At 40.1% G+C, this 26,426-nt stretch overlaps 1 protein-coding gene and 1 long non-coding RNA gene across 9 annotated transcripts in view; one reads left to right on the plus strand and one right to left on the minus strand.

Moving 5' to 3' along the window:
- LOC139104044 (RNA binding protein fox-1 homolog 3) overlaps positions 1–26,426 on the plus strand; it is a 256,372-nt gene that overhangs the window by 82,909 nt on the left and 147,037 nt on the right. For all 8 annotated transcript variants that reach the window (XM_070659263.1, XM_070659264.1, XM_070659261.1 and 5 more), the window contains one exon: positions 13,600–13,642. In XM_070659263.1, coding sequence (XP_070515364.1) covers positions 13,600–13,642 — 43 coding nt within the window. The remainder of the gene's footprint in view (positions 1–13,599; positions 13,643–26,426) is intronic.
- On the minus strand, positions 1,641–2,069 carry LOC139103896 (uncharacterized). The gene is made up of 2 exons (XR_011545965.1): positions 1,860–2,069; positions 1,641–1,682 (listed from the first exon to the last, which is right to left on the minus strand). It is a non-coding gene; the product is annotated as an uncharacterized lncRNA (long non-coding RNA).

Below are 26,426 nucleotides of genomic sequence, written 5' to 3' on the forward strand. Positions count from 1 at the left end.
CCGCGCAAACTCGGATAATCCGGATACGAAACGGCGTCCAGATGCAATCTGGGCCCTCAAGTATTTCATTAGAAGGATTTAAATCTCGCATTTTCCCGGCCGTGTAACCGCGGTACATTTACATGTAAATGCCGCGGCTCGCTTTTAAGCCTTCACGTTTCCAGCCCGTTTACGTCCGACCGCCGTGAGTGAGTTGACGCATCGCCATCAAATATTCTTCGCGGTTACTCCGGCTCGCTGCCGCATTATCTTCGTCCCGCCTGTTCCGTCTTTCGTCTTGCTTCCCGTCGCGAAACGGCCGCGAAGTTTCATCGCCGTGCTTCACGTCACTCATGCATTTATTCGTCCTAATTACGAGAAGGACCGCGATCAAGAATTCTGTCATCCGTTTCTCTTCGCGCCTCGTTCGCGATTCTCATTCAAACCCTATTCGCTCATTTTTGGGAGATGGAGGAAAAAAAAAAAAAAAAAAATACGGGTGTCGCGGAAACGCGGTTACGTAGAAAGAAAACTTCCGCGGTACTCTCTTGCGGAATGAATAAACTTTTTCTCCCGGTGGCTCTAGCGCCGCATTCAACTTGTGGGAGGCTGGGATGTATAACTGGCGAGGGAGAATAAGTCACGGTGACGGTTGCCACGATGGAGAATGGAAAGGAACAAGTCGCGTCGTCTTTGGGAACAGTCGTAATATTGTAATGACGGCCGTTGGTTTGCGGTGCTTATTGTTAGAGTGAATTCGCGGATTTTTCTTTGTCGACACGCGGCATCGCTATTGCACGTAACATTGAGCAAGTGCTCAATAAAAATTTGATGGAATTCCGATTGTTATAAATGTATAGTTAATCTATAAAAGTTCTTCTAAAGTATTTAATATAATTATTTTTTTTATAAATTTTTTGGGGCGTTGTGTTTTTATATTTATATTTTTTATAAAGAATAAATTGTTAAATATTGTTTTCTTGTTTTTAGTAAAGTAACTTTTGAGTTTTAAAAAATATTTTTGGTAAAAAAGGAATCGAGTTTTAATTAGTACTTTTTCAGTCGGCATCAACAGAAGTCCGTATAATTCGGAACACGCCAGGCATTTAAACAATAGCATGTGGGAGTAAAGGTGTAATATATGCGTGCGTTAAACAAAATTTACTATCGTCGAATTAATTCGCTCTACATCGCACGCGTTTCTACACTGTGCAGCTATTGAGTTTCTCTTGCCGGATATATGTATTCCGTCGTAAATTTCGCTAGGTGACCCGGATCCCAGCGGTGCACCAGGATAACTCGGTTGCTGACTTAATTTTGCAAAGCGGCTTAAACGTTTGTTATTTCGGGACGCCTCTTTAATGCTCTACCATTGCCGCGCGGTTTCTCTGATTCCATAAAGTTACTAATAACAACTATACTTCAAATCTTACGCTTAATACGACGGTACGTTTTATTCGCGAATTGTCAAATTGAAATTATTTGTAACTGTTGAATGATAAATCTTTAAAAATTGAAAAAAGAGTAGAAAGTATTTTGAAACACAGTTAACGAAAGATAGTTATTAAAAGTAAAAAATCCTATCTTAAAAAGGAGATATGGCGACTAATCGTTGTCGCTTCTCCGCGGTGCTAGATTAAGAAAAAAAAAGTTTGACTCACCAGTTGATGCGCAGCGGCGGAGTTACAGCTATGATGATGATCCTGTAACATAAAAGTAAAAATTTTAATGTAGCGATGCTGAAAATAATTTCCAATGTTTGAAAAAAAAATTATTCGCGGTTCTAAGTAGTTTATTAAATAAACAATTAAAAATAAAAAATTTATTTGTAATTAAGACGGAAAATTATTAATTTTCTTTTCGTAAAAAGTGATACTTACCCTAAAGTTGCTCCACCGAAGCAGGATGCCTTTCCGAGGCCTCCTCCTCCACTCAGATGGGACGTGACGAGTCATCCTTCCGCGTAGGACACTCGCGACACCCCGGAAAAATTAATATCGCGCGGCACTTTTCTGCGGCACTCCCGAAAAAAATCCGACGAACCGACTGCGGTTCGTTTATCATACGTTTGGCGATAACGGCACATTCCCTTCCTTTCTTGATCTGAAACATAAAAATAAAAACTTTAATGTAGGAGTGCTGAAAATAATTTTTAGTGCTTGAAAAAAAATTTTATTCACGTTTCTAAGTATTTTATTAATTAAATAATTAAAAATATAAAAAATTATTTCTAATCGAAGCGGGAAATAATTAATTTTGTGTTCGGAAAAAGCGATACTTACCCTAGGGTCCCTCCGACGAAGCAGGATGCCTTTCCGAGGCCTCCTCCTCCTCTCAGATTGTCGTGCAGTCATCTCCCGCGGACAGGATACTCGCGAAATACCCGGAAAAATTAATATCGCGCGATACTGTTTTGCGGCACTCCCGAAAAAACCCGACGAACCGGCTGCGGTTCGTTTAGTATATTCGGCGACGACGTATATTCGGCGACGACGGTACATTCGGCGACGACGGTACATTCGTTTCCTTTCTCGATCTTAATCTGAAACAGAAAAATAAGTTTTACAATTAACATTTGCAGATTAGTCGGTCGATCAATTATCTACGCGACGAGATTGTACCAATAATGCGAGTTACTACGTAATGTAAAGTAAATCACGCAATAGATATATCAAAAGAACGAATATTAACCTTCCTAGGTACGATACACGTAATATTACCCTTCGCGAAAGTTAAATTCCTGATAGTGAAGACCTTACGATGTTTGTTTAGTGCGAACTAAGCTGTGCTCCACCCGCGCGCTCAACAATCACGTGAACACCGCGCGACAACATGCAACGTACGTCGCTAGCGCTCGCTACGCATCGTCCCTATGACCGTAAAGACGTGACGTAACATCACATGAGTCTCGTACGCCGCTGGCGCTCGCCCGCGCCCGCTACGCAACAATGACCTTCTGCCCAAAACAATTCGTACGGAATATTACACGTGCTGTTACACTAAATTCGGTACGGGTTATTTAATTGTTAAATACCAAGCCCGGAGCTTGGTCGAAAAGAGCCTACGCCGATTCTTCGTCACTCATGATAATCGTCCCGAAAAAGCGTCTAGAATTATCGCGCAAATGAGAATACACTTACTTCGCAGGGATAAAAGCTGCCCGCGACTGCTTCGTGCGTACGGAGCATTCCTCGGAGAAGCAATATTTCGACGAGTCGCATCTTCGCTCGTCAAATTCGAGTATTACCGCCGGTATATGTGGAGCACCTCGTGTCTGTACCTTCCGTCCTCGAGCGCGAGTGAGAGAGTGAGCTCCCCGCTGCGCCCGCTCGCTCCCTCCCCACCCTAGCGCTCTACCTTTCCCCCACCCGAGCGCCCTCGCTCACTGTACGTGCTTTAACGCGGTGTAAAAGAATATATGCCGATTATTACGTGATATATTATATTGAATATTAATTTTAATACATGACGAATTTTTCACTGATTATGAGGGTTACGTTACGGTAATGTATATGTACATATACATATAATTTGTACATTTAAAGGAAGAAGAAGCGTTTATCATGCAAGATATGCAAGGAGAAATTGTTACTGAAAATTGTTAAAGCAGTTTTCTTTAACGTGGGAGAAGCGAGAGGAAATAATGCAAGCAAGGCGCGTGCTTTGTTTTATCAAATAAAATTAATTTATACGCGTAAAATATGTATAAGAAAAAAATTAATACATACAATCGGCATATAATTTCTCACATGCAGAGCAATTTTTTAAAATTTTCTATTCAATGCTAAGTTATTTTAATACCTCACACGAGTCGCTTTTATCAAGAAAATAGACATAGCTGCGAACGTTCGCGAATACTTTGTGTACTTGACAAGAAATCTTGAATCTCGGAAAAACATGCAAACGGAACGCGCGCGTTGGGAATCACGTCGCGCGGATGGAGGAAGGAAATTGGAATCAGGAGGGAAAAAAAAAATAGAAAAAAAAAGCAAAATCTGCAGCGGTAAAATCGCGATAGAAAGCGGCGACGGGGAAGTCGCCGCAACGACAAACTCACGCCGCGCTTCTTAAGGATCGCGCTGTAACGAGATCCCTTTTCGATCGATCGCACACGACGCTCGTTTATCACAGACGGGACTTTTTGCACGCTCGATATCGCGCCCGATATCGCCTCGCTTTCCCAATCCGGGCGTCGCGACGCGGCGTGGATTACGCGATCGCCGCCGATCGTGATTCGCGGAAATGTCAGCACCGAAAACGTCGTCGGCGAGAGATCCCGACGATAATTTACGACGGGCCCCGCCTGTCCTCCACCGGGCGCGAACAATGCGCGACGAGCTAGCGGATAGTGATGCGGAACGATGAAACTTTACGTCGGCCGCGGCCGCGATAAAAAAAAAAAAATTTCCTCGCCCGCGCCGTCGCAATTCACTTCATTCGCGACTCGCTGCGTTAATTATCGCGTCTGTCGGAACGAACGAAGATAGCGGTTGTCGTCCCGGCGCGATGTTCCTCGTTAAAACGGTGAAGGCTTTCCGCGTTACATCGGGAAACGTCGCGCTGCTCCGCGCGGCGGACCCGCGTTGACGCGGATTAGCATTATTTATCACATCCGCGTTTAAATCCGGCCGGGTTGTACGCGTTTTGCGCAATCCGGCGTGTACAATATTATTGTATTGTATTATACATATAGCTCTGAATAATGCGAGAAGTGATATTTAATCGTGAGCGATATTCGATTACAATCGATGCGCCGCATTGGATATTTTATGCGCGTTTTCGCAAGGATGGATCAATATTGCGCGAACGTTTCATTATTGCTCCAGCATTCGATTACGCGCGGCGGGTGTTTTATTTTTATCCCGCCATTCATCGAGATCAATCACACACAGGCGCGGCCATCGACGAATAGCTTTTAGCGCTACGATCTTTCTGTTTGAGCGATTCGTTTAGCGAACTATTAAAACGGAAATAATGATTCAATAATGAACCTAGGAGCCCGGGGTGTGTAAATAATTCTCGGGAACGAGAGCCGTCGGTGAGATCGATCGTCTCTCTCTACCGCCGCGAACTCTTGAGTGGACGGGTCGAGGCAAGTAGAAAGAAATAATCCTTTATTGAAGCTCAACTCCATCTTTTTTGGAAGATAAGTGCCGCGAAGTTCGCCGGAAAATAGCGTGGGAAAATAAAGTTGGAAGAGAGAAAGAGTAAAAGCGGTAAATTTTTCCTGTAAATTGTCGGCGGCGTGGTAAATTTTTGTGTAAACTGTCAGAGGGGACACAATGATTTTCTGTAAAATACGCACGTGTGTGGAAATTGTGTGCCGTAGCCCCGTCGACGGCACACTTTTTTTTTTTTTTTGCGAGTGAAGCCCTCTCGGGCGATCTGTTTCGTTCCGTTGACATTTAAATAAACGATGATATATTTCGTCGCTCTTTCAGCTACCATTCTTAATTCTTGTAACGTTTAAACATGGCAAATGGAAGACAGATTAATACTGTCGTCTTTATGCCTGTTTTTTTTTTTTTTTTTTTTTTTTTTAAACATTGAAATTGTACTACGTACATTGCTGCTTTCTGTCTACCGGCACTTATATTTTTCTGTCTGATTAATTTGTTTTACGATATAAAATACAGTTTTTTAAATTTTATTTTATTTTAAACGTACGTAATTTAAACATTTTTTTCTACAAAAGTTTGTATGATTTATTATTAAATCTGACTTTATTAAAATGTTTTTTTATTTTTTATTTTTTATGAAAAGAAATTTACGTATAGATTTATGTTACTGAATGCAAGTGCATTTTTAATCAGAAACGTTATAAGTAAAAAGTAATGAAATGATACGTGAGCTACTTTAATCACAGACAAGTTTCATTATAACCTGGTCGATTAATTCTAACAAATCACGATTCGATAAGATGACAGGGTTCGCTTCTCTTTGAAGTCGGCTCGTAGATCAATTGAGGAAAGGATTTTTGCTCGAAATCTCAATATCTCCGATTTCCAATCTTTTGAGGGAAGCACGGCAATAACAATGAAGCTTTTCGAACGATTACGAGAAAGCACAGGTGCATTCTGTTATCACTTCCGGTCGATCGAGTGGTCTATTGAGAGAGCTCGTCGCGGATCTTGATCAAGACTCGAATAAAGTGGACCTAGAAAGTTAGATACTTCGATTTTCCCCGCGATATCTTCTCACCGAATTATCGTCGCGATCGGCGAGATTTTCTACCATAATCTTTATTTTACTTTTGTTTAATTTTACTCGAGATATTCTAAAGATATTTGAAGTTAAAAGACATCTCGTAATAATTTATGCATTTCAGAATGTTAAATGAAAACCGGGGGTAGATATTTTAATTATATAATTTCCTCTGCCTCATTAAATATTGCATGCTGACTATTATAATTAAAATTTAAACCTAAATAGCCTTTCAAAATTTATTACCGTCTGTTTTTAGTTTTCTCTCGAAAAGATAAGGTTTAACAGCGAAATAAATTTTCTTTTACTTTTGTTCAAGCTACGAGAGCGAGCATTGATCTTAAACGAACGTATATGCACCGGTGCTGTTTCATGTTCGCGACGTTATTAACTGAAGCAATTGCCGCACGGATATTCCATTACGCTGCACAGAGCATCTGTCCATTTCAGTTATGTCGCCTCTATTTTTTTTTTTTTAACCGTACCGCGGGCGGTTAAAATAAAAAATTCTTTTCGTGTAAGAATCGCCACGAGAGAGAACGTATCTGATTCTGTCATAAATCGGAATGAGAATATTGACGCTGCCATCGTACGTTACCGGCTTTGTCCATTCGATATTATCAATAGTTGTGATTTACAATCAGTTTCGCAGACGAGCGTTACTTTAACCGTCAATTTTGAAGCGCAAAATGCACGCTGGTTATATTTTTATTCAACGCTTAATATAAAACGGTACGATTTAGGTCAAATAAATGTAAAAGGCGCTTTAATACCGACTCGAGTAAGATAAATTCTTCGATATCTCCATTCCGCTCGCAACGCCGGGACTTTATCTTCCTTGTCGAAACGTATTACCGTTTTGCGAGGCTTATCCATGATACCATTATCCGGAACAACTGTAGTTCGCGTATCCATTACTACGTACATGGTTATTCACGTGCATCTCAGGAACATAACTTTCTATCGTGGCCATTCGGTTGTACAGTTATGAAAATTATTACGCATTTATTTCAAGTCTTACTGCTCGCCCGATTGTTTCCGATAAACTGTATATTTTTGAAAAATATTTTTAACTCTAAATAAAAAATTTTTTTTATTGAAATACATTTAGCACTTAATCATTTTGAAGTTAATACTCGATAAAATTGTATATAATACGTTTAATATTTTATAAATATTTTAATTATTTATAATTGATAGAAAATACACGTTTTGCGTAACTCTCGCGATATTCCACGGTGTGTAAAAAGAACTGTATTTATTTCCAGTAGGTTGTAATATTAAATTATACTTTGATGAAAAATTTTTATATTACGTTACAGGATTGAGTAAATTTTTACTTTATTGCTTTTTTATTTTTTTGCATGACGCAATTGTATTGGGCGTGCAGTAGGTATTTGATTATTTTTTATTATTATTTTTTTGTTTTTTTTTGAATTTAATATGCAAGTATTTGTGTGGTTCTATTCACGGAAGTTTCGCACAAGCTCGCGAATCTATTGCGCGAGTGCTATACCGGCTTCGTATTTTATTATCGCCGCGTAGCCTCTGTTTTTCCAGCGGCACTGAGAATTCGATAAGATGAAAGGCACCTCGTAAGCGATACGGAAATACGAGGGAAACGTGATGCTGTCCGGAAATATCGGGCGTGTGTGCTCGGAATTTCGGGGGGCAGCTTGCTATATTGCGAGCGCGTACGGCCGCTGTGTGTGTGCGCGCGTGTTTGTGTGAGAGCAATTGATTGCCGAGAGGATGCACGAAAAAGTGCATGTGTTAAACTAAAAAATCGGCATCTCAGTTTAAGACTCGCGCGGCACGTGTACGATTTAAAGTACATGAACCGAAGCGCGAAAACGGCGAGTAAAATAACAGATGAAATAAAAATGTGGAGAACATCTTTTTTTTCTTTTTACCAGACGAGCATTTATCGCGCATTCCTACAAATTATTCACAGTTCGGCGAGTGTGCTTTTCCGAGCGGGAGTTGATTTTATACATTTTTGTTTCAATTTATCTGTCACTTTTCTGCCTCCGCGCGAAGAATTCGCGTTTCCATGCGATTGTTCTGAGAAAGATGCGAGAAGGTTTATGGCTCTGCGGCCTCTGAAAAGAATCTCGCTGAATGATTTATTATTCAACTGCCCTCGATTCGGTTAGCCCTTTTCATCTGGCCAATTTTTTTTTTACTTCTTTTTTTTTTTTTTTAACCGTTACCTTGCCCGTTACTGGCGTACCTTCCGGTTTTATTCTTCCTACCATTCGGATTTTACGATCTTGAGACATTGTTAGCCCGTTTTCCAGGCTAATGCACCGAGCCTTCGCTTCAGTTTATTCAGCGATATCGTTGGAGATCGTAAGATTTCGGGATGTCGAAAGAGCCAATACGCGCGGACGGCGACTTTTTCGAAAATACGATCGAATAAACCGCATACTTTTTTTTTTACCGCCTTGACAATATTAAATCCAATTAGATCCCAGCTTTTCAACGAGATTTTAAAATTAGCCGCAAACATGTTTAATACCGAGTAAGAGTTGTGGAAAATAATAACATCTTATTAAACTTCCGTCTAGGGAAATCAGTAGAAAGCTGCAGGGGAACGCGCGATGCTTTTCATTCCGCGCAGTATGAAACGTTTGCCTGTTTGTTTCTTAAGGAAACAAAAAGACAACTAATTTTTTTTTTCTTCTTCCTTTTTTTTTTCACTGCGTAAAGTTTTGAATATTTCTCTGGCCGAAGTTATAATGAAATTGCGAAGGATTTCTCTTACGCTACCTTTCGAGTGGAGTTCATTAATCCTGATAACAGGCAAGACGGAAAGCTTTAGCTGTACGAGCACATTTTCATTATATCATACTACAAATTTAGTGGCGGATGTTGCGATTTATCAAGGCCGCATTTATCATCCGCGGTGCGAAGCTATTCATTATTTCCACCGTAGGACTTCTCGGCCAGGACTTTCGGAAGTTGCGCGCGGAGAATTCCCGAACGAAACTCGGTAAACGCTCGTCAAACTGTCCGGACTTTCTCGCCTGGCTCGAAAAATAAAGGAAGGCGGTTAAGCGAGACCGAGAGTGCCCTCCTCTCCGCTAGATCAAGCGCAATTTCGAAATTTAATTTGAAAAGTTTCTAGGATTTACGACCCACTCGGAAATGAAATCTGCGAACTCTCCATAAAGTCGTTAGCAAAAATCTAGTAACGCGATTTGGTAAACAAAGGTTTCTTAAATCGAAAGTTTTCTTTTTTTACGCCGGGAAATAGGTGAAACCCGCCGGCAGGACGTGGGATTGAATTTTCCCGGTGTAATTTGGATTCATTTATGTCTTTTTTTTCTTTTTTTGAGCTCCGTGTCAGCCTTTATAAATACAAATCTCTTGAAAAAAAAGTGGAACAAAGTGTCATATATCGTGATTAAATTTAAGCGAAATAAATTGCTTTCGGCTTACATCGCGCGGGATCGGTGGTGCGAGACGAACACGTCACTGTCCGCGAAATCGCGTAAGCTCAAAGTTTGATAGCCTTTCCCAAACTAACGAAATGGATTTTCACATTCGGGGGAAACGACGTTTTTACGATTTCGCCATGGTGAACGCTCGCGGACAAACGCCAGATGCGCGAGAGACAGCGACGAAATGCCGCGGTCTTTCAGATTAACACGGCTTCGCAAGAACGGTACGCGGGGGAGGATACCTTTTTCCAATCGTTCAGATATTTTCAAAGGCGAAATTTTCACCGATAAATTTTATACCGCGAGCAGAAGTTTTCCAAACACGTGGAAACGGAATTTCACGGGGCTGCAATAAAACGTTCACGGTGTGGATGAAATGTGCCTCGGTTGAATTATCAGTATTTTCGGTAATCAAACTGCTTTTCAAAATTCAATTGTCAAAAGTGATGGGTAATTTGAATCGTGACGTAATTACGAGCAAAAGGCAGTATGAATATTAATGCGCGTTTAATTGTGAATTAAATTAAAGTTATATTTACATATTAATTGTATGTGGACAATACAAATTTTACGCTAATTTACGGGAAATAGTAATTACACGACGTCGCGCGCGAATAACATCTTATCTAATTTTTCAGATGGGAAAAGTTTTTCTTTTCGCGAATTGTTACCGGGCGTTATTTTTAGTCGTTGAAATTACCCTACCCAGGCCTGTCCTTTTAATTACACGCTTTTAATTGCGCAAGAACTAATTGCGTTACGTAATTAATTTGCGTAGTGTCCATTTCATATTGTCATACACGTCGCAATTATAATTAATATATGTTTAGCATAACAGTGAATTAATTTGTTGCACAGTATCCTGTAACGGCACGTGTAACTCAGCGGTTTATCTAAATTTTAATTTTACGTTTATACGCGCGTACATATAAAATAATGTCACGTGATGTGTTGTAAAGATACAGGGATCTTTAAATCACGTTCAATGCGCGCGAACTGCATTCGGCGAAATCCGTCGTAATGCGGGTTGCATTACGAGTTAATGCATAAAATTGTCAGTCCGAAGCTGGGCAAATTGAATACCCGCGGGAAAATTGTGACACCATCGTGCGTAGTCGGCGCGTACTCGCCCGCGGAAGTACCTACTATTCGAATTACCTACGTTTGCGACTTATGGCGATGGCGTTGATTTATGAGGGCCAATTTGCGCGCGATTGAAAGTTTGTAACGTGCAGCTGCAAGTGCCAGCCCGTGTGCGCGTATGTGTTTGTGTGTATGCATGGGCGATTCGATTAGTGTGTTACGTGTCGACGCGCCTAATTCGGAAGCCGAAAACGCTGTCGGTGCGCGCCCGGAGGTTTTCGATTTCGATCACGGTCCTTCTGCGCGATAACTTCCATATACGCGACGGATACATAGCACGCGCCCCACGGCTCTTCCAATTACAGGACGGTTTGCAGTTGCAGTTTCGCCCGCAGTTGCGCCCGGCCGCACACACACGCGGGGGTGAGAGAAGGGGGGAGAGGGGGCCCGTCGAAATTCGTGAGATAGAATTTATGGCGCTATCCGTTTCGACGGTAGACGATTGATTGATCCGATCCACGTTTGCACTTCTTTCGTCTATTGACTTAGATCCAATCACCGAACTCGCGCGAATTCTCCGCGATCGCGCGGAAATACGAAGAAAACGGAAATCGCAAAATAAAAAAAAGAAAAAAAAAAGAAATAAGAAATAGGCTGCGTTGCCTGTTCCAAATAATTTACATTAAATTATTAATTTTTTTTGTACTGTGTAAATTACCCACCCGAAAGTTACTTACTATAAAAATAATCAAGCTATTAATTTTGCGTTCAGAAAAAGGTGATATTTACCTCGAAGTTGCTTCGCTGAGGCAGGATGTCTTCCGGGAGCCTCCTCCTCCTCATCCTCTCAGATATCGTGTCGAGCCATTCTTCCGCGCTCAAGACACTCGCGACACACCCGGATTAAATTAATATCGCGCGATACTATTCTAAGACACTCTCGGAAAAATCCGAATCGGCTAAATGGTTCGTTTATCGCGCTTCAGCGACGAGAACAGGCTTCTCTGGATCTTAATCTGAAACAGAACAAAAGGTTTTGTTGATTAGTAACATTGTCAAATACGATATTAATACGTTATCAAAATGTATAACTCATCTCGTGAGTTCTCTCCGCGTATGAAAAATATGTTCGTCGCGTACGGAACACGGTCGCTACTTTCACCGGAGTAGTCCGCCATTATGCGAGGCGCATCGGTGTGAAAATCGCGCGCGAAACTCTCGCTCGATTGAAATTGCCGTAGGTCGGCGCGATTGTCGTAGGTCGCAGGACACTAACTGCACGGCCGATCAGCTGTGTAGTCGGCCGGCCTGCTATGAAGTCAGCCATCATGCGTGCGGCACAACGAGACGAATATAATTAATTTTCGAAATACGTATAAATTATAATTTAAAGGAACGAGAAGCGTAAAGGTCAGTTGTACATCCACATTTTATTTACTGGTAGAAATGTTATTCGATATAAAAGTTTTCTTTAACCGCGGGGAAAAAAGTAAGAGCAAATGGCACGCGCTAAGCTCGCGCTTTATTAAACGTTTCTTTCTGATAAAGATCTAGATTCTATTTTTCTACGTGCGGCTCATCTCTCGAGAGACCGTCTTGCGAGAAGACGGTGCATTTTCCATTCTGCGTTGCCTTCAGGATAAAGCGGTATTGATAAACTCGAAGCGCGCCGCGTCTGGCGTAATACATAATCGTTTTTGCGCGTACGGAACGTATCGCGCGTAGAATGTCATTACGTTACATAAGCAGCGCGATGAGCGAGAGCGAAAAGGCGTCGATGTTCCGCGGAGAGGCAGTTTACCTACCTACCACGGCAAACATCCGGCAGCGCGCTTCAGGAAATAATAATCGTGATTTCTGACGTGCCGAGCGCGTGCACACACGTACACGAGCCGCAGCAGCATTTTACGCCGGTGAAAATAGCCGTCAGGTAGCCGTCGGTTGGTTATTTTCGCCGCCACACATCCGGGTCGTAATTAATTCGCGCAAACGCGACCCGAGAAACCGTCTCGCGAGAAATTGCCCACGGTAAGTTTTCCATAAATTGCTGTTTATACGCGTTGACTTCGCCGCGACTAGACCGAGAGTCGCGATGTCGTGCGGCACGGTTTGACCGGCGTAGCGATCCTTCGATTATCGTCTATTCCTTGCGATATTCCCGGGACGCGACACCGGCAGCCGAGGGACTTCGGATAACAAGGGAGGACACGCTCGGACGCTTCGCGATGAAATCCTTATCCGGCAATTTTCAGCGCCGACCCGCGCGCGTTCGTGATTTCCATGCCAAAGCCATTCTTACGGATTCACCTAGTGAAATCCGACGGCTATCGTTGGGCTTTGAGCGGTCTTATTGTTGCGCATGAACGGCGCGGAGAGAGAATTTCCCGGCTTTCTAGTCGATCGCGCTGATAAATAGAATGAAATACGCGCGTCGTCTTCTTTCCGATGCTAATGTACGTCCGATAGAGTTATAAGTGAGGCGCGCTCCTCGCTCCGAATCTAATTTAAATTCTTCGCGAGGAGAGTCGGTGCCGTGCCACTATTTTGGAAGCTGGTATGAAGTCGGACGTCTCAGTTATGCAGATTAAAGTGAATCTCGGGATTCAAGAGTGCGTGGTACAATATCGCGAAGTGAATATGAAGTAGATTTTGACGTTCCTTTCTGTGTCACACGATTATACATCGCTAGCGTAGCGAGTCAAAAGAACGCGGCACGACTCACGCACACCGTGAACGTATAAATTAATCTATTATTTAATTAAACGTTAAGGAACTTTAATAGAAAACCTAAGAGATAAATACATACAAAGCACTTTATTAATTTGTGTAATTTATGATAGAGGTATGAAAATGTGTGTCTAATCTGCTGTTTCTATTTATTTCGCAGGTTGAACTATAGCGCCAAAACGCCACATCGAACAGCACATATTGTAAGTAGACGAGAAAATTTAATTTTCTAATTTGCAATTGAAAACTATTCCCAGCACGCTAAGTTATCGAGAATAATATTGAAAACTGTTAATATATTAATTATTATTAAATGTAATATTTATTATATCGAATATCGATACCGCTGGGAGTGCAGAAATTTCTTGATAATATTTACGAAGCGTATGACGTGCTCGGTACGAGTAAGATTTCGTTCAGTTAGGACTATTAGAAATTTTGATCGACTGTCGAAATGCACGCGGTTTAATATATACAGCTCGGTTACGTACCCGGCCATTTTATGTAAACGTTGCATTCTGTATAAACGATTTTAAAGAGATAATACGGATGATGGAAAATGATTTCCTTTCGGCGTCGGCGTAATCCAGTGCTTGAGTAATTTTTAATCCCTTGCGCATTTAATCCGGCTTGATCCCGGGATGAGTTTAGAGAACGCTTTCTCGTTACAGAGTTGGTATATTGATTTTTCCATGGACCGTCGTCCCGCGTGCAAAAACTTCTACCTGATCCCATCGTCTTTGCTTAAAGTGAAATAAGACTGATCGGCCTATATAATATGCAGCCGACCGAACGCGTATTAGAAAACCGGTGGAATGCATGCCTCATAAATGTTCATTAGCTTAAACGTATTTGGTCAAAAGTCTGAGATCCAACGTGCATACGAAATTAGTAGACGATGGTTTCTTATTCGAATAACAAACGCTCAGCGACACTTATTGTAAGTTAATTAAAGCGAAAAAACGTACTTTTCTTTCATTTCCGACGTTCTTAGAAAAAAAAAGAAAAGAAAAAAAGAAATTTTTAATGCAAGTACATTTGTACATAATTAAAAAATAATTAACTTCAATTTATTAAAGGTTCTTTATGGACAAAATCAAAGGCAATGAATCTGCACTATTTTACAATCGAACTTACTTAACGAATCGTAGAATATAGTATGAGAATTTTTTTTTTACTTTCATGAAAATATAATGACTATGTTAAAATAACATTGGAAATATTCATATTGTTGGAAATATCAATTGGATGGAAAGGCTATCTTTTCGATGTGGATACACGTATGTGTATCGAATGAGTAGAAAGCTCGATAATAGTTATTTAAATATCACAAATGTATTTTTCTTTCCCTTTTAAAGTGCCGCTATCGTGCGGTAGAAAAATAAAAACTAAATATTTAACTATGCTTTATTTTATTTTATTTTTTTTATAATAATTTAAATATATTTAATATTTACGATTTTTGCAGTAAAAAAAAAAATCTTTAACGTATTTTTTTAACATAAATATTATAATAGTAATTATTGCGTGATTTAAAACATTATTTTCTATTTTAAAATATGCTTAATTATACAATTTTCGTTAAATTTCGGAATTAAATTTTAATTACAACTTTACACGCCAGGAATTTTATTATTGATTCGAAGATTCAATATATTATATTTTAGTAACGTTTTATATATATTTAAATATGATAATTGACATAAATGTAATGATGTAATTACGCGTTCTTTTAAATGCGTAATTACCTTTAAAACGGTATTTTGATTTCGGTATATATTTCATGTATACTTTGCACATTTAATATCTCGCACTTCTATCGTAATCGTAATTCGTTTACTGTTTTCATATTAAACGCGTCCGATAATAAACTCGCCGGTGCGAGTACGTGAAATAAAACTTTGTTAAAAAGCTTATTGTAAGTTGTAGAATAATAGTCGTGGTTAATTGGAAACGTATGAGTGCGACGTTAAACATTAATATTAAATATTTTGCAACGGGTTGGCTGACGTGCAATATTATTATTATTATTATTTTAATTTTTATTTTTTCGTACGATATCCGCGGTCATGTTGCGTCCACGCTAGGTCTTTGCGGTATCGTTTCCACAATGGAAATTCGAAACAGCGAACGTTTTTTTGCCGTTGAAATTAATAATTGTTTCGCGCATTAAACTCTTGCGACTGTTTTGCCAAATTAAAACGATCCTCGCTGAAATACGTTTAATACGCGTACTCGAGACAGAAATAGACGTGGTAAAAACTAAAGTTATTACTTTATGAGATTTACGGGCGGTGCGCTTATTTCTTTGATAACTTCTTTTCTTTAATCGGATTTGAAAGTATCCCCAGCGCCGCTTTCGAAGTTTTCGTCATACATTTCACGTCGGGCGGTGAGAAGAGCGGCGCGCATTTTCGTGTCGTACGTATGCAATGAAATCGTATTTTCACGATGTATGCATACGAGGGAGAAACCGGTGAATAGAGAAAGAGGTATGACCAACTTGCGCGAGGTGTTCGGGTAACAGCGGATCGCTAGGTGAATAATTCACTATTTGTTACCTTGCTCTCTTGTTGTCGAGTCAAACGTTCTATTTTATGCGCATAATTGGTGTTTAAGCATTAGTTTTGGCGCACAGTTATAATTTGACTAATCGCGTCGTGAGTATACGTTTATCAACTTCGCACGAAGCTCGAAAATATTTTACGATCTTATAGGATTTTTTTTTTTTCTTTTTGGTTTTTTTACTTCAAATACGTTCCTTTTAAAGTGGTGTGCCTTACGAGAGAAATCGTTTGTACATATTTGGATTCCGATCGTGAAACAATGAGACGATGAAAACGAGAGGGTAGGCCGGATAAGGAGTTTCAATGGCACGCAAGTGGATGAAAATCTGCGTTAATTGCGTTAACGATCCGCGCGTCATAAAAGGAGACAGAACGGAAAAGTCGCCGACGGCGGCAGGAGCAGCTGGTACGACGCACTAAATCCGGTGGGAAGAAAACTAGCTTAATCCGCTTACGTCCGTCGCAGGGCTATTGTCGGGGAAATGTCATTTTTTGCGCGATCTTAAACTTGACAGTAACACGGGAGTATTGCGGATGCTAAAATACGCGAAGAGTCGGCGATTTTTCTTTCAAGTACCGCGCTAACCGCGGGCGTAATTCTTTTTTTTAAAAGCGTTACGGAAACGAGCAAGAAAACGTAAGCGTATTGCATAAAAATGTTTTCTTTGAATATTTCATGCGCCATGGAGGAATTATAACGGCTTTTATAAAGAATCCCTTACACAATGTAATATTATATTGATTTATACAACGACTTGCAATTTTTCTATGATTTATGTGAATAATAGATAGGCATTCGCGTAGTCTCTTTAAAAGAAAATAAATGAATAAAGAAAACTAAAAATTAGTTTACCCCTCGGAAGTTGTAATTAATTACTCTTCGCGTTAAAAGCTTGTAAATATCGATTAGCACGTCGGGATCGTTGAACCGGGCGCGGCGAAATGTTGGAGAACGAAAATTGATGCGGCCGAATGGAAGGAGACCTTACCTTTTCGCTGGCCGCCTTTCTTCCGCCGCTGTCATAAAGAATTTACTAGACTTTTGTACTCGAGAATTTTAATTTTCATGCTGAATTGGAAGTTGAAAATTAAACGAATGTTCGAAACGGGGAGAGGAAACATTGTCGAGCCCGGGCTGTCGTCGTAGTTGTTTTAGTTTTATGCACTTCCGCGTAGCGAGCGCGCAGTATAAACTTAATCTTCGCGAGATAAAGAAAAGGAATATTAAAACTTTCCGCGAGATCACGTAGCGCAAGGCTCCCCTGTCCTTGTTTCCGTAAGGAGGTCTGACGCTAATTACGGCGTGTACGGACTACTACGGTGCGTTTTAATCCGGCACGAGAATTGAAAATGACGCTAAATAAAGGAAGAGAAGGACGTGTTTGATAAATACTTCGATAAATTCGGAAACAATTGCTTTCGCGAAGATATTCAAGGAATTAGGATCGGCTGCGTTAAAATTTTGTTAATTCGAGTACGTGCCGCGGACGTTTTAAATTTAATTATCGCGGGAGGAGATTTGGAGGAGGGCTCGAGGAAAAGTACGTAAATCTCCGCGCAGTTACGTAACGGGGACATAGGGAATACACGGCGCAGACACTCGCGGAAATAACGTTCAAAGCAACGTAGAAGCGCAAACGTGAGTATTTTACAATCTCGCGGATGAGACGCGGATCTTGCCTGCGTACTGGCGTGCTGGATCAAAAAAGTAAAAACGCTTTTTGCGGGAGAAACGTGACGCACGCGTAAACAGCTTTCATTTTACGGCTGCAAGCTCGTCCGTTATTAATTATATCTTGTAATTCTAATACGAGAATACCTTTGACAATTAATATCGCAAAAACTTGTCGGTTTTTTTAAAAAGTTCTCTTTTTTTGTAGCGTAAAACAAACGGGCGTACTGTTACGTGGGATAAAGCGTTTAAAGAAATAAAAAAAAAAATTATAACAAAAAGGTGTATATAAAAATAATTGCCCGAGCAAGGGAAATAAAAAAAAATAAATTCCGCGCTTTTGTCAACTCCGGCGGTCGCGTTCTATTAAGTTTATGCCTCCGCTCAGATCCCTTCTTTATATTTCGTCTTATACGAATTTTTAAATTTTCGCGGAAACCACGAAGGAGATACCCATCCCACCGTCTCCTTCGTGGGTCGTTTCCGTTTCTCGTCGGGACATCCTTAAATCTTATCGCGCAGCAGCAGTCCGGCGGATAGCGTGGCCCTCGAGATCGGGATTGAAAACGCATCGGTGGCACGAGGGGCAAGCACGAGAAAGATTCGCGAGATCGTAGGTGAGTAGGTGGTATTGGGCAAAGCCATCTCGAGGGGGAGGGATTTCCTGGGAGAAAATCGTGCGATTGAATTAGAATCGAGGATATCCGTGGTACTCCTGGGGACGCGGAAAGAGGAAGCAAAAAATAAAAAAAGGAAGAAGACGGAGACTGAGCGCGTGTGTCTGCGCGCGTATATGTATATGCGGAGCATGTGATGAAAGAAAGGAGGACAGGTCGCGTGAAAAGCCAGCCGTGGGAAAAACGAAAAGCGCTCGACGAAAATCCGATGTACGGTTCCCGACGACGCGAGACGGATTACCAAGGGAAAATATTTTATTAATCTCGCGCAAAGATATTTCTTGAGAAATATTTTACTAATTTCGCAAATGCGTATTGAATGGAAAAAAAAGATAAAAATTTGTTATGAAAGAGAGAGAAAAGATACACGTTCCAATTGAAAAAAAATGTGGCTTGCGAAATGTATGAATTTATATAAATTTGTAGCATTTTGTTTAATTAAGGTGAACGACTTCAGTCTAATTCTATCTTACTGTTCTGTAAAATTTTGATGACATTTTTATTAATAATTAACGAGAGGTAGTTTAAAATTGTAATCACATCATACGTCTGGTTGAAATAAGAAAAGAAAGAAGGAAGTAATAATTATTAATTATGCAAGCGATGAGAAGGTAAACGTCAATTTAATATTTTATTTTAAAAGTGTTAATAGAATGAGGCTTTCACGCGGCTCGAATAAAAAAAAAAAAAGAAAAAAGATTTAACGTAGCTCGTGTTTAAACACGAGTCATCGATTATCAAGCGAATTTGCCGGTCTTTCATTCGGCATTGTTGTAATTACGATCGTAATTACGATCATATCGTTACGTGATTACGCTGTCTGCGCGATAAAGCCACAGTTGTCACGTTAATTATGAACAACAACGTGAATCAATCCTCGTAGAATTATTACATAACAGTATCATCGGTGTAAATTATACTGGCGTACAATGAAATCTTGAAAACGTATTACGGATGTATAATCACGTCTCTAAAATATTGTACATTATTTTATAAAATAATCCTATCATTATTATTATTTTTTAATTTTTTTATTTTTCATGATTTCTTTTCGCGCGTTTAACTGGGAATTTTTTCGGGTTAAAAAAGAAATTATACAGCGCATAGAAACAGCTCTTTGAAATATTACGTAGAACAAACAGAGAATTTAAATCAAACGTTTTAGATTAGATGGGCGATTAAAAAGAGCTATATCACGCGACATTAACGTGCGGTCGGTGTCTTTGCGCTCTTACTAATTAAATCCCTTGCCTTGCAAATTAGTCCTTTGGCGAAAGGAGACGGAACGTCAGTTGCAGGGAGGTCGGGTAGTCTCTCTCCTCTATATATCTGTCGTCGGTGCGTCGTAGCGGCTTCCTTTTCATTAAAATTGAAATTCCCGCAGAAAGCGATAAACGTGCGAATACTTAATACGTTTTGTTACATGCCGTATTAATTACTGCGTATATATTTTTATTAATTACGAGTAAATAATATCACGAAAAAAAACAGATCTTTTAAATGTTAAATTAATTTTTATGAATTTTTTTTTTAAAGTTTAAAAGGGAACTAGTTTAAATACACGGTAATTACTAATTAATTATTTCGGACATTATACATCAGTTTGCGCAAGAATATATGTTTCAAGTATTTTTATACATTTTTTTAAAATAAAATTATAATTTCGCCGTTAAACAAGAAATAGATTTACTTGGCGAACACTTTAATTATTTGTAATATAAAATCGCGGGTGTATAATTAGCGATATTCGATTACTTCTCAAAATGTCGATTGATTTGCGAGTGCGGGCGTGAACTGTTGGCTCAGATAGAGCATAATCGCACGCTTGATCGTATTTATCCGCATGTCACGAATACGGAAAAATCTTTTTAGAATGGAGAAAATTCCGAGGTTGCGTTTTCGCGTCGACGATGCGGATTCCCGTCTCTCCCGCATGATTTTAATTCGCAACGAGCACCCGCAGGTGTGCCGATAGAGAGTCAACGAGACCGTAAGAGCTTTTATTCACCGAGATCCATTACGCTTCTCGCGAATTTCTGCGTGGAATTATGAATAATTCGAAAGTATTTGCTTTTCCGACACCATCAGCTGAATTAATAATGGACAGATAAAAGAGCCGGAAATGAGTGGTCTCCCGTTATTGGCCAGCGAGCGTGGACGGTCCAAACAATTTCGCATTCACGATTAGAAGTCCGTGGGATAAATGTTACGGCGGTTTAAATCGCGAATTCTTGGAGTGAGTCGTCGCGATTTTTCATCGAGGGCGCAGCGAAAGAAAAATAACAGACTTTTGTTTCTCTTTTATCAGATCGTTCTGAAAGGTTTCACATGACGTTACAATTCAATTTGGTTAGAAATAACATAGTAAAATACTGAATTTTATTCTTTTTCCACGTATGAAAATTTAAAATAACATAATCTTTAATCGATTCCTCCGATTTCAATCGGTTGAATGGAATTTTTATTATTTTTTTTTGTAATAAAACGTCATTCGTTTTAACATTTGTGAAGTCGGCATGTATTAATCGTTATAATTCGTGCACGAAATTAGTAAATAACACAAATATTTTGCACATTATATCCATTACTGAAAACACACGCGCGGCTGGTCAAGCGTAATTAAGAATGTAATTAGAGAGCTCGGTAACGGTATTAATGGAGTTATTGGAAATGTAATTAAGGTATATACTGTGCTATATTTAAAATATAAGGTCTACGTTCAGAATAATTGGGATTTTCTCTCTTCTATTGTTTATGCAAGCTGATGGTGTCTGCCTCTTTTTTGTTTTTTTTAAATAGATTAATCAAATAATTCGAACGAAAAGAAGGGAAATATGTTAATAATGGTCACAAAATGGATTGACGGGGAGATCAATAATTTATATTTTACCGCGAATCGTATAAAATATTTTAATCCACAGACGGCTTATAATAGCTGCGCTTTTTTTTTCGTTCACGTTTCTATAATTATAATTAAACTCGTCTATATAAATCCAAATATTAAACGTCGGTAGGAAAATATATACAAACTAAATATATTACAAAATTAATTAAATTCTTAACACACATGTGCATTAAAATTTATAACAAATTTATAACGTCAAATGGTAATTAATTTTGTTTATTCACGCGATCTTTCTAAAATTACGCGACGAACTCACGATATCAAATTTATATTATTTTTTAAAAGGTTTTCGTTATTGTTTTTTTTTTTTTAATAAAAATGTTCGAAGATAACTTATCCCTTCAGCGATTAGAGAGCTCTGTAATACCGGCCACGTTGTGGAGACGCGACGCGCGGATTACAGGTGGCGGAACCGTCCGGTTTTTCGAGCTCGCGCGCGCAACCTTTTCGAAATTATTACTCGTCGTTAAACGGTCGCGATCATGGAGAGAACGCAGCGCAGGCACGACTGGCTTCATCCGAAATCGGAAGAGAACATGTTCGTCATCGTCAGCTTGCGTAACATCCGGATGAATTATGAGCTGAATCACGAGTGGGAGCAATTAAATCGCGAGATTTGGGTACGTGTCTATTGAGAAATTGCTCTTGAGCGCGTCTTTGTCGGGACGTGCTCGTTTTCCACTGTCTGCGAAATGGCGGTGATCGTTGAGCGAAGTCGCGGAGCGCAAAATCGCGGGCGATCGTCGCGTGAAAAGTCACGCTCGACGAATACTCGCTCGTCTCGAAGTCTCTGGCCCGTAAAAATCCGTCAAGACGCGTCGGCGCGTGTTTGATAGAGCCGCCTTCGGACTTTTATCCCGACGCGAGTCGAGCTTCGCTCAGAATTTTACACCAACGCGTTAAGACGCGACAGTCTCGTTAATCTTTCGCGATCGACGCGATTGGCGCGTATATCGGGTATATCATTCGAAGTTTAATCATCCGGTCCGATTGCTCTGTATTTAATTATCGCGAATATAAACTTATTTAAAATGCTATAGTGTCGCGAAATATTGCTGGACAAGGAATCGTCTTATTCGACTTTATTTCGGGAATATATTCGTCGCATTCTCAACCGTGACGAGAATGAGACTTTTTTTCTTTGGCTTTTGATACATGTTTCTGATAAATTGCTAGCGATCGATCTGAAATAATAACCGTATTCGCGTCTCTTCGAAACTTTAAGATGGTCGATCGCGTCGTCGAGTCGCCTCCGACACCTGGCGCCCTCTGCCGGGTCTGTCGAAAGCACAGCGCAAGTAACACGAGCGGTGTCGATATCTCGTACCTATATTGATAACGCAGCTCCCTGTGCGCTTCCACGACCCGCGACTCCCGCTCGCGGGGCAACCGGCCTTTTTATCGCATCCCGATAGCTTTCTCCAACGCGCGTAATTAATAATCGCTATCACGAAAACAATATTATTTTTTACTTCGTTCTGTGCTACGTTTGTCGTTTATCAGCCCGGCAGTTACTCGATAGCGAAGGTAGAATAAACACGATGGAAGTAGCGCGAAAACAAGGCGATCAATTTATTTGAGATCGTTTAGTCATTCGGAAGCTGCGGCTGTTAACAAACGAACGGGAATTACACGCTGGTACGGGTTGCGATCCCGTGGGATGATAATAAACGGCCGGCACGTGGCCGCCTTATCGACTCGAATATCGCGCGACGTTCAAGAGAGATGTCGGGATGATCCCGGAAAGAAGGGTATATCACATGGGGTTTCTCCTCGCCGCGGGGGAGGGTGGGGGAAAGGAGTGAGAAACTCGCATCCTTTCGATTCTGCAAACTCGAGCTCGCGCGTTGCAGATTTACGTCTGCATACGTGTACGCGATATATCGTACGTACGTTTATCGCGTACGTTCGTTTTATCACGGTCGTCATTTAATGAAATTTATAAAAAGTTACGTAAACCTTTTATAGAGCTCTTTGAATGTTACGAGAAATTCGTAATTACGATGTCTTTGATCGAGGAATTAATTCAATTTTTTTTTCTTCTTTTTTTTTTAATAACGTTATATATTAATTATTAAAAGTGATTCGAATTAATGAGATTTTATCATTTTTTAGGTTAATCTATTTTTAGCTATTGGTTTGGAAATTTTTGTAAGCTCGGAATTGGTTTATTTTCCTCTCTTTTATAATTATTGCGCGACAGTCATTGAGCTTGTTAATTATTTGATTTATCGTGTAGATTTTTAATAAATAAGGTTTATTAAAGGATAGGTTCGGGAATGATACTTCTTTATACGAAATATTAGCAGGAGCATAATGGAAAAGTTTCATTACTCAATTAACTGGAAATAGTTCGCGGTGACTCAACGAAAGCAATCCATTGCACTCGGAATGCTTTTGAAACGGGCTTATCGCATTACGATCGTAACGAAATTTCTCTTTTGCGAAAATATGTAACTTTCAAACGCGTTGAGTAATTTTTACGAGCCATGAAACAGCCATAAATCCCCGCGATGTGATTAATCCCTGCAGTTAAATATTATCGATATATTTAGTATATTTATTATTCGATAATAAATTCGCACGCGTGCATTTGTCTCCGACATTTTTGTCGGCGATATTAATTCTTCCATCTATCGCTGAAAAATCTCTCGATATTACCAGATGATAACAGATACTTTATCATTAAAAACTTTATTTTTCCGTGATACGTCCGCAGGGACAATTTCTTTTTTTTTCTTTTTTTTTTCCTTCTTTCGAATAAAACGCGCGTCACGTCGCGTCTTTCTATTAACTTGTCTACACGCTCGAGACGGAGATTCCTCGCTTTCTAAGAACAATTGAGATTATCGCCTATTTTCGGCTAGAGACCACGGTTTGTCCTCTCTCCGGAGCGTGCGCGCGCGTGCCATTGATTTTAGCTCGGGGGACCCTCCATGGCGTTGCCGAGGCGTGGTGAAACCCACGATTGAAACAACCGACCGATTCGCCAAATATACGCACCGCGTATATTTAGCTGGAAAATTGAATCCGTGCCAGAGGATACAACCCTGTAATCCGATCCTCTCTCCCGGGCCGGGGCGCGGCGGGGATGTGTTTTCGCGTTCCCGCAGGATCTATACTCGCTGGGCGCGATCGCGTCATCCGCCTGAAAATAATTATTCTTATCGAAAGGCCCGCGGGCGAAAGAATCGAAATACGCACACCCGGGCGCGAGCGGGAATTACGGTGACAATCTCTGGCTCGCAAGCTCCGCGAAATTCTCTACCTCTCTTGTTCAATAACGTGTCGCCGAGTTATGCACCTCACGTGCCGCGCGTGCAATATTTGACTTTATAATTACATTTACATGCGTCAATAACAAGTTAATATTGACAGAATGTATTAATTTACCGTATCGCTTCCCGCTTTTATTACATTAAGAGGTTTCAATCTTTCTGCATTTCAATGTTTCAATCTCCTGACGTCGAATATCTCAGCCATTCACTGCAGAATAAAACTTTCGTCAAAGTAAAATCCGCTCGGAATTAAATTAAAAATGAGGTCTTACCGTCTGCGCGGAGAAACGAAGGGGAGAAATTTTTTTTTCTTTTTCTTTTTTTTTTATATTTTTTTATCTTCAATGTTGGATCGTCATTAATTAAAATGTGCGCTGCGAGTGTATTTCTTAGGGCAATTTGGAATTTCTCATAAAATTTAATTCGTTTAAAGTTATTTGAGACGTGTGGTGTATTTAGATAGAGGTATTTCTCTCGCGTTCCATTTCTTGATCGAATCAATATTTATTTCAAGAAAGAAATAGGTTCTTACTTGATGGAATGACGCTTGAAAAAAAAATACACGATTTTATTTAAATATATGACAAATTGACCCTCGGTTCTTTTTTTAAAGACTGCAAAAAAAAAAAAAAAAAAGAAGTTTTGACGTCGATTCTTAAACGCCTTTGCGTCGTTTACACGAGAAGATCCCTCGCATTTAAACACCGTGCTTACGCGCCCGTTAAGATCTCTTCTCGATTTGACTACCGGATGGTCGTGTGTATACTTACTGTAAGAGAAATATACCGTCACGGAGTTTTGACTGACAAGAACCAGAAGCGGATGAGCGACTGTGAAAAAAGATAAGAACCGTGGTTCACACGGATCTACACGAAAAGTTTCAAGTATCTCGGTCATTTTTAAGTAAAATTGAAAAAAAACATACATCTAGAGAATAACGGAAGATATCCGATACGTGCGTAGCGTGCGTTAAAAAATAATAATATTAATTTAACTTTTTTTTAATTTTAATAATTAATTTTCCAAAGGTAACATTCGGCCGGGCAGCGAAATACTTGTGTCTTAAAGTTGCTCGAGATAAATTTGTTACGTTTCTTATTTCCGAGTCGCTCCGGAACGCAGACAGCTCGGAATTCGCGTTGCTCCTTTTTACTGCCGCCCTCTTGAATTTTATTTTGCAGCTGCGTCTGAGAGACATTCGACCTTAGCGGGAGAGCCAATTCGTCAAAGCGACGTAGCACTTGTCTTCGCGATTTGCAAAAAGTTTCGCGCTCACATTCCCCGTTATTTTTCGTCCGGTAAATAATTTTGAGACGCCGCCCTTGTTACTCCAAATTCCGTGACGGGGCTACGGGGAAAGAAGCGCTCAGGGTTTTTCTATCGCCTCAACAAGATTACGTTTCAAAGATAAACAATTTGTTTTAGACGCTTATTAGATTGCTCGCGATTTTCGTAAACGCGAAGAAAATTTAAGCGTCCGCGTAATGGATCTCGACAAAAATTTTACGGCTCGCTGCTATTTTTAAGTAATCGACAAACGCGCCGTTTAATCTTTCCCAATCCGTCGTGCCGCAATTACTCTAATTTCATCTAACTTGCGCCAACGCGCGCCGACATATCACTGGAAAGTAGAAAGAAAGATATCTCCCGCTCAGAGATATCTCTTTAATAAGAAAATGGAAAAGTTTCCCCGGTGTATTTTATCAAAAGTGCTCCCGCATTGTATCCGCATTATTATCATTGACACTTCGAACTTTGCGCCGCGGATAAAAGCTGCCACACATGCTTTCGAATCCCGCCGCCGTATATTACCGCACAATATGTGTTTTAGGGGGGAAAAAAAGAAAAAAAAGAGCGCGAGCGTGTCCCGCCCCTTGCGCGAGATAAA

The sequence above is a fragment of the Cardiocondyla obscurior genome, linkage group LG07 (assembly GCF_019399895.1).
Source record: "Cardiocondyla obscurior isolate alpha-2009 linkage group LG07, Cobs3.1, whole genome shotgun sequence".
Taxonomy (NCBI): domain Eukaryota; kingdom Metazoa; phylum Arthropoda; class Insecta; order Hymenoptera; family Formicidae; genus Cardiocondyla; species Cardiocondyla obscurior.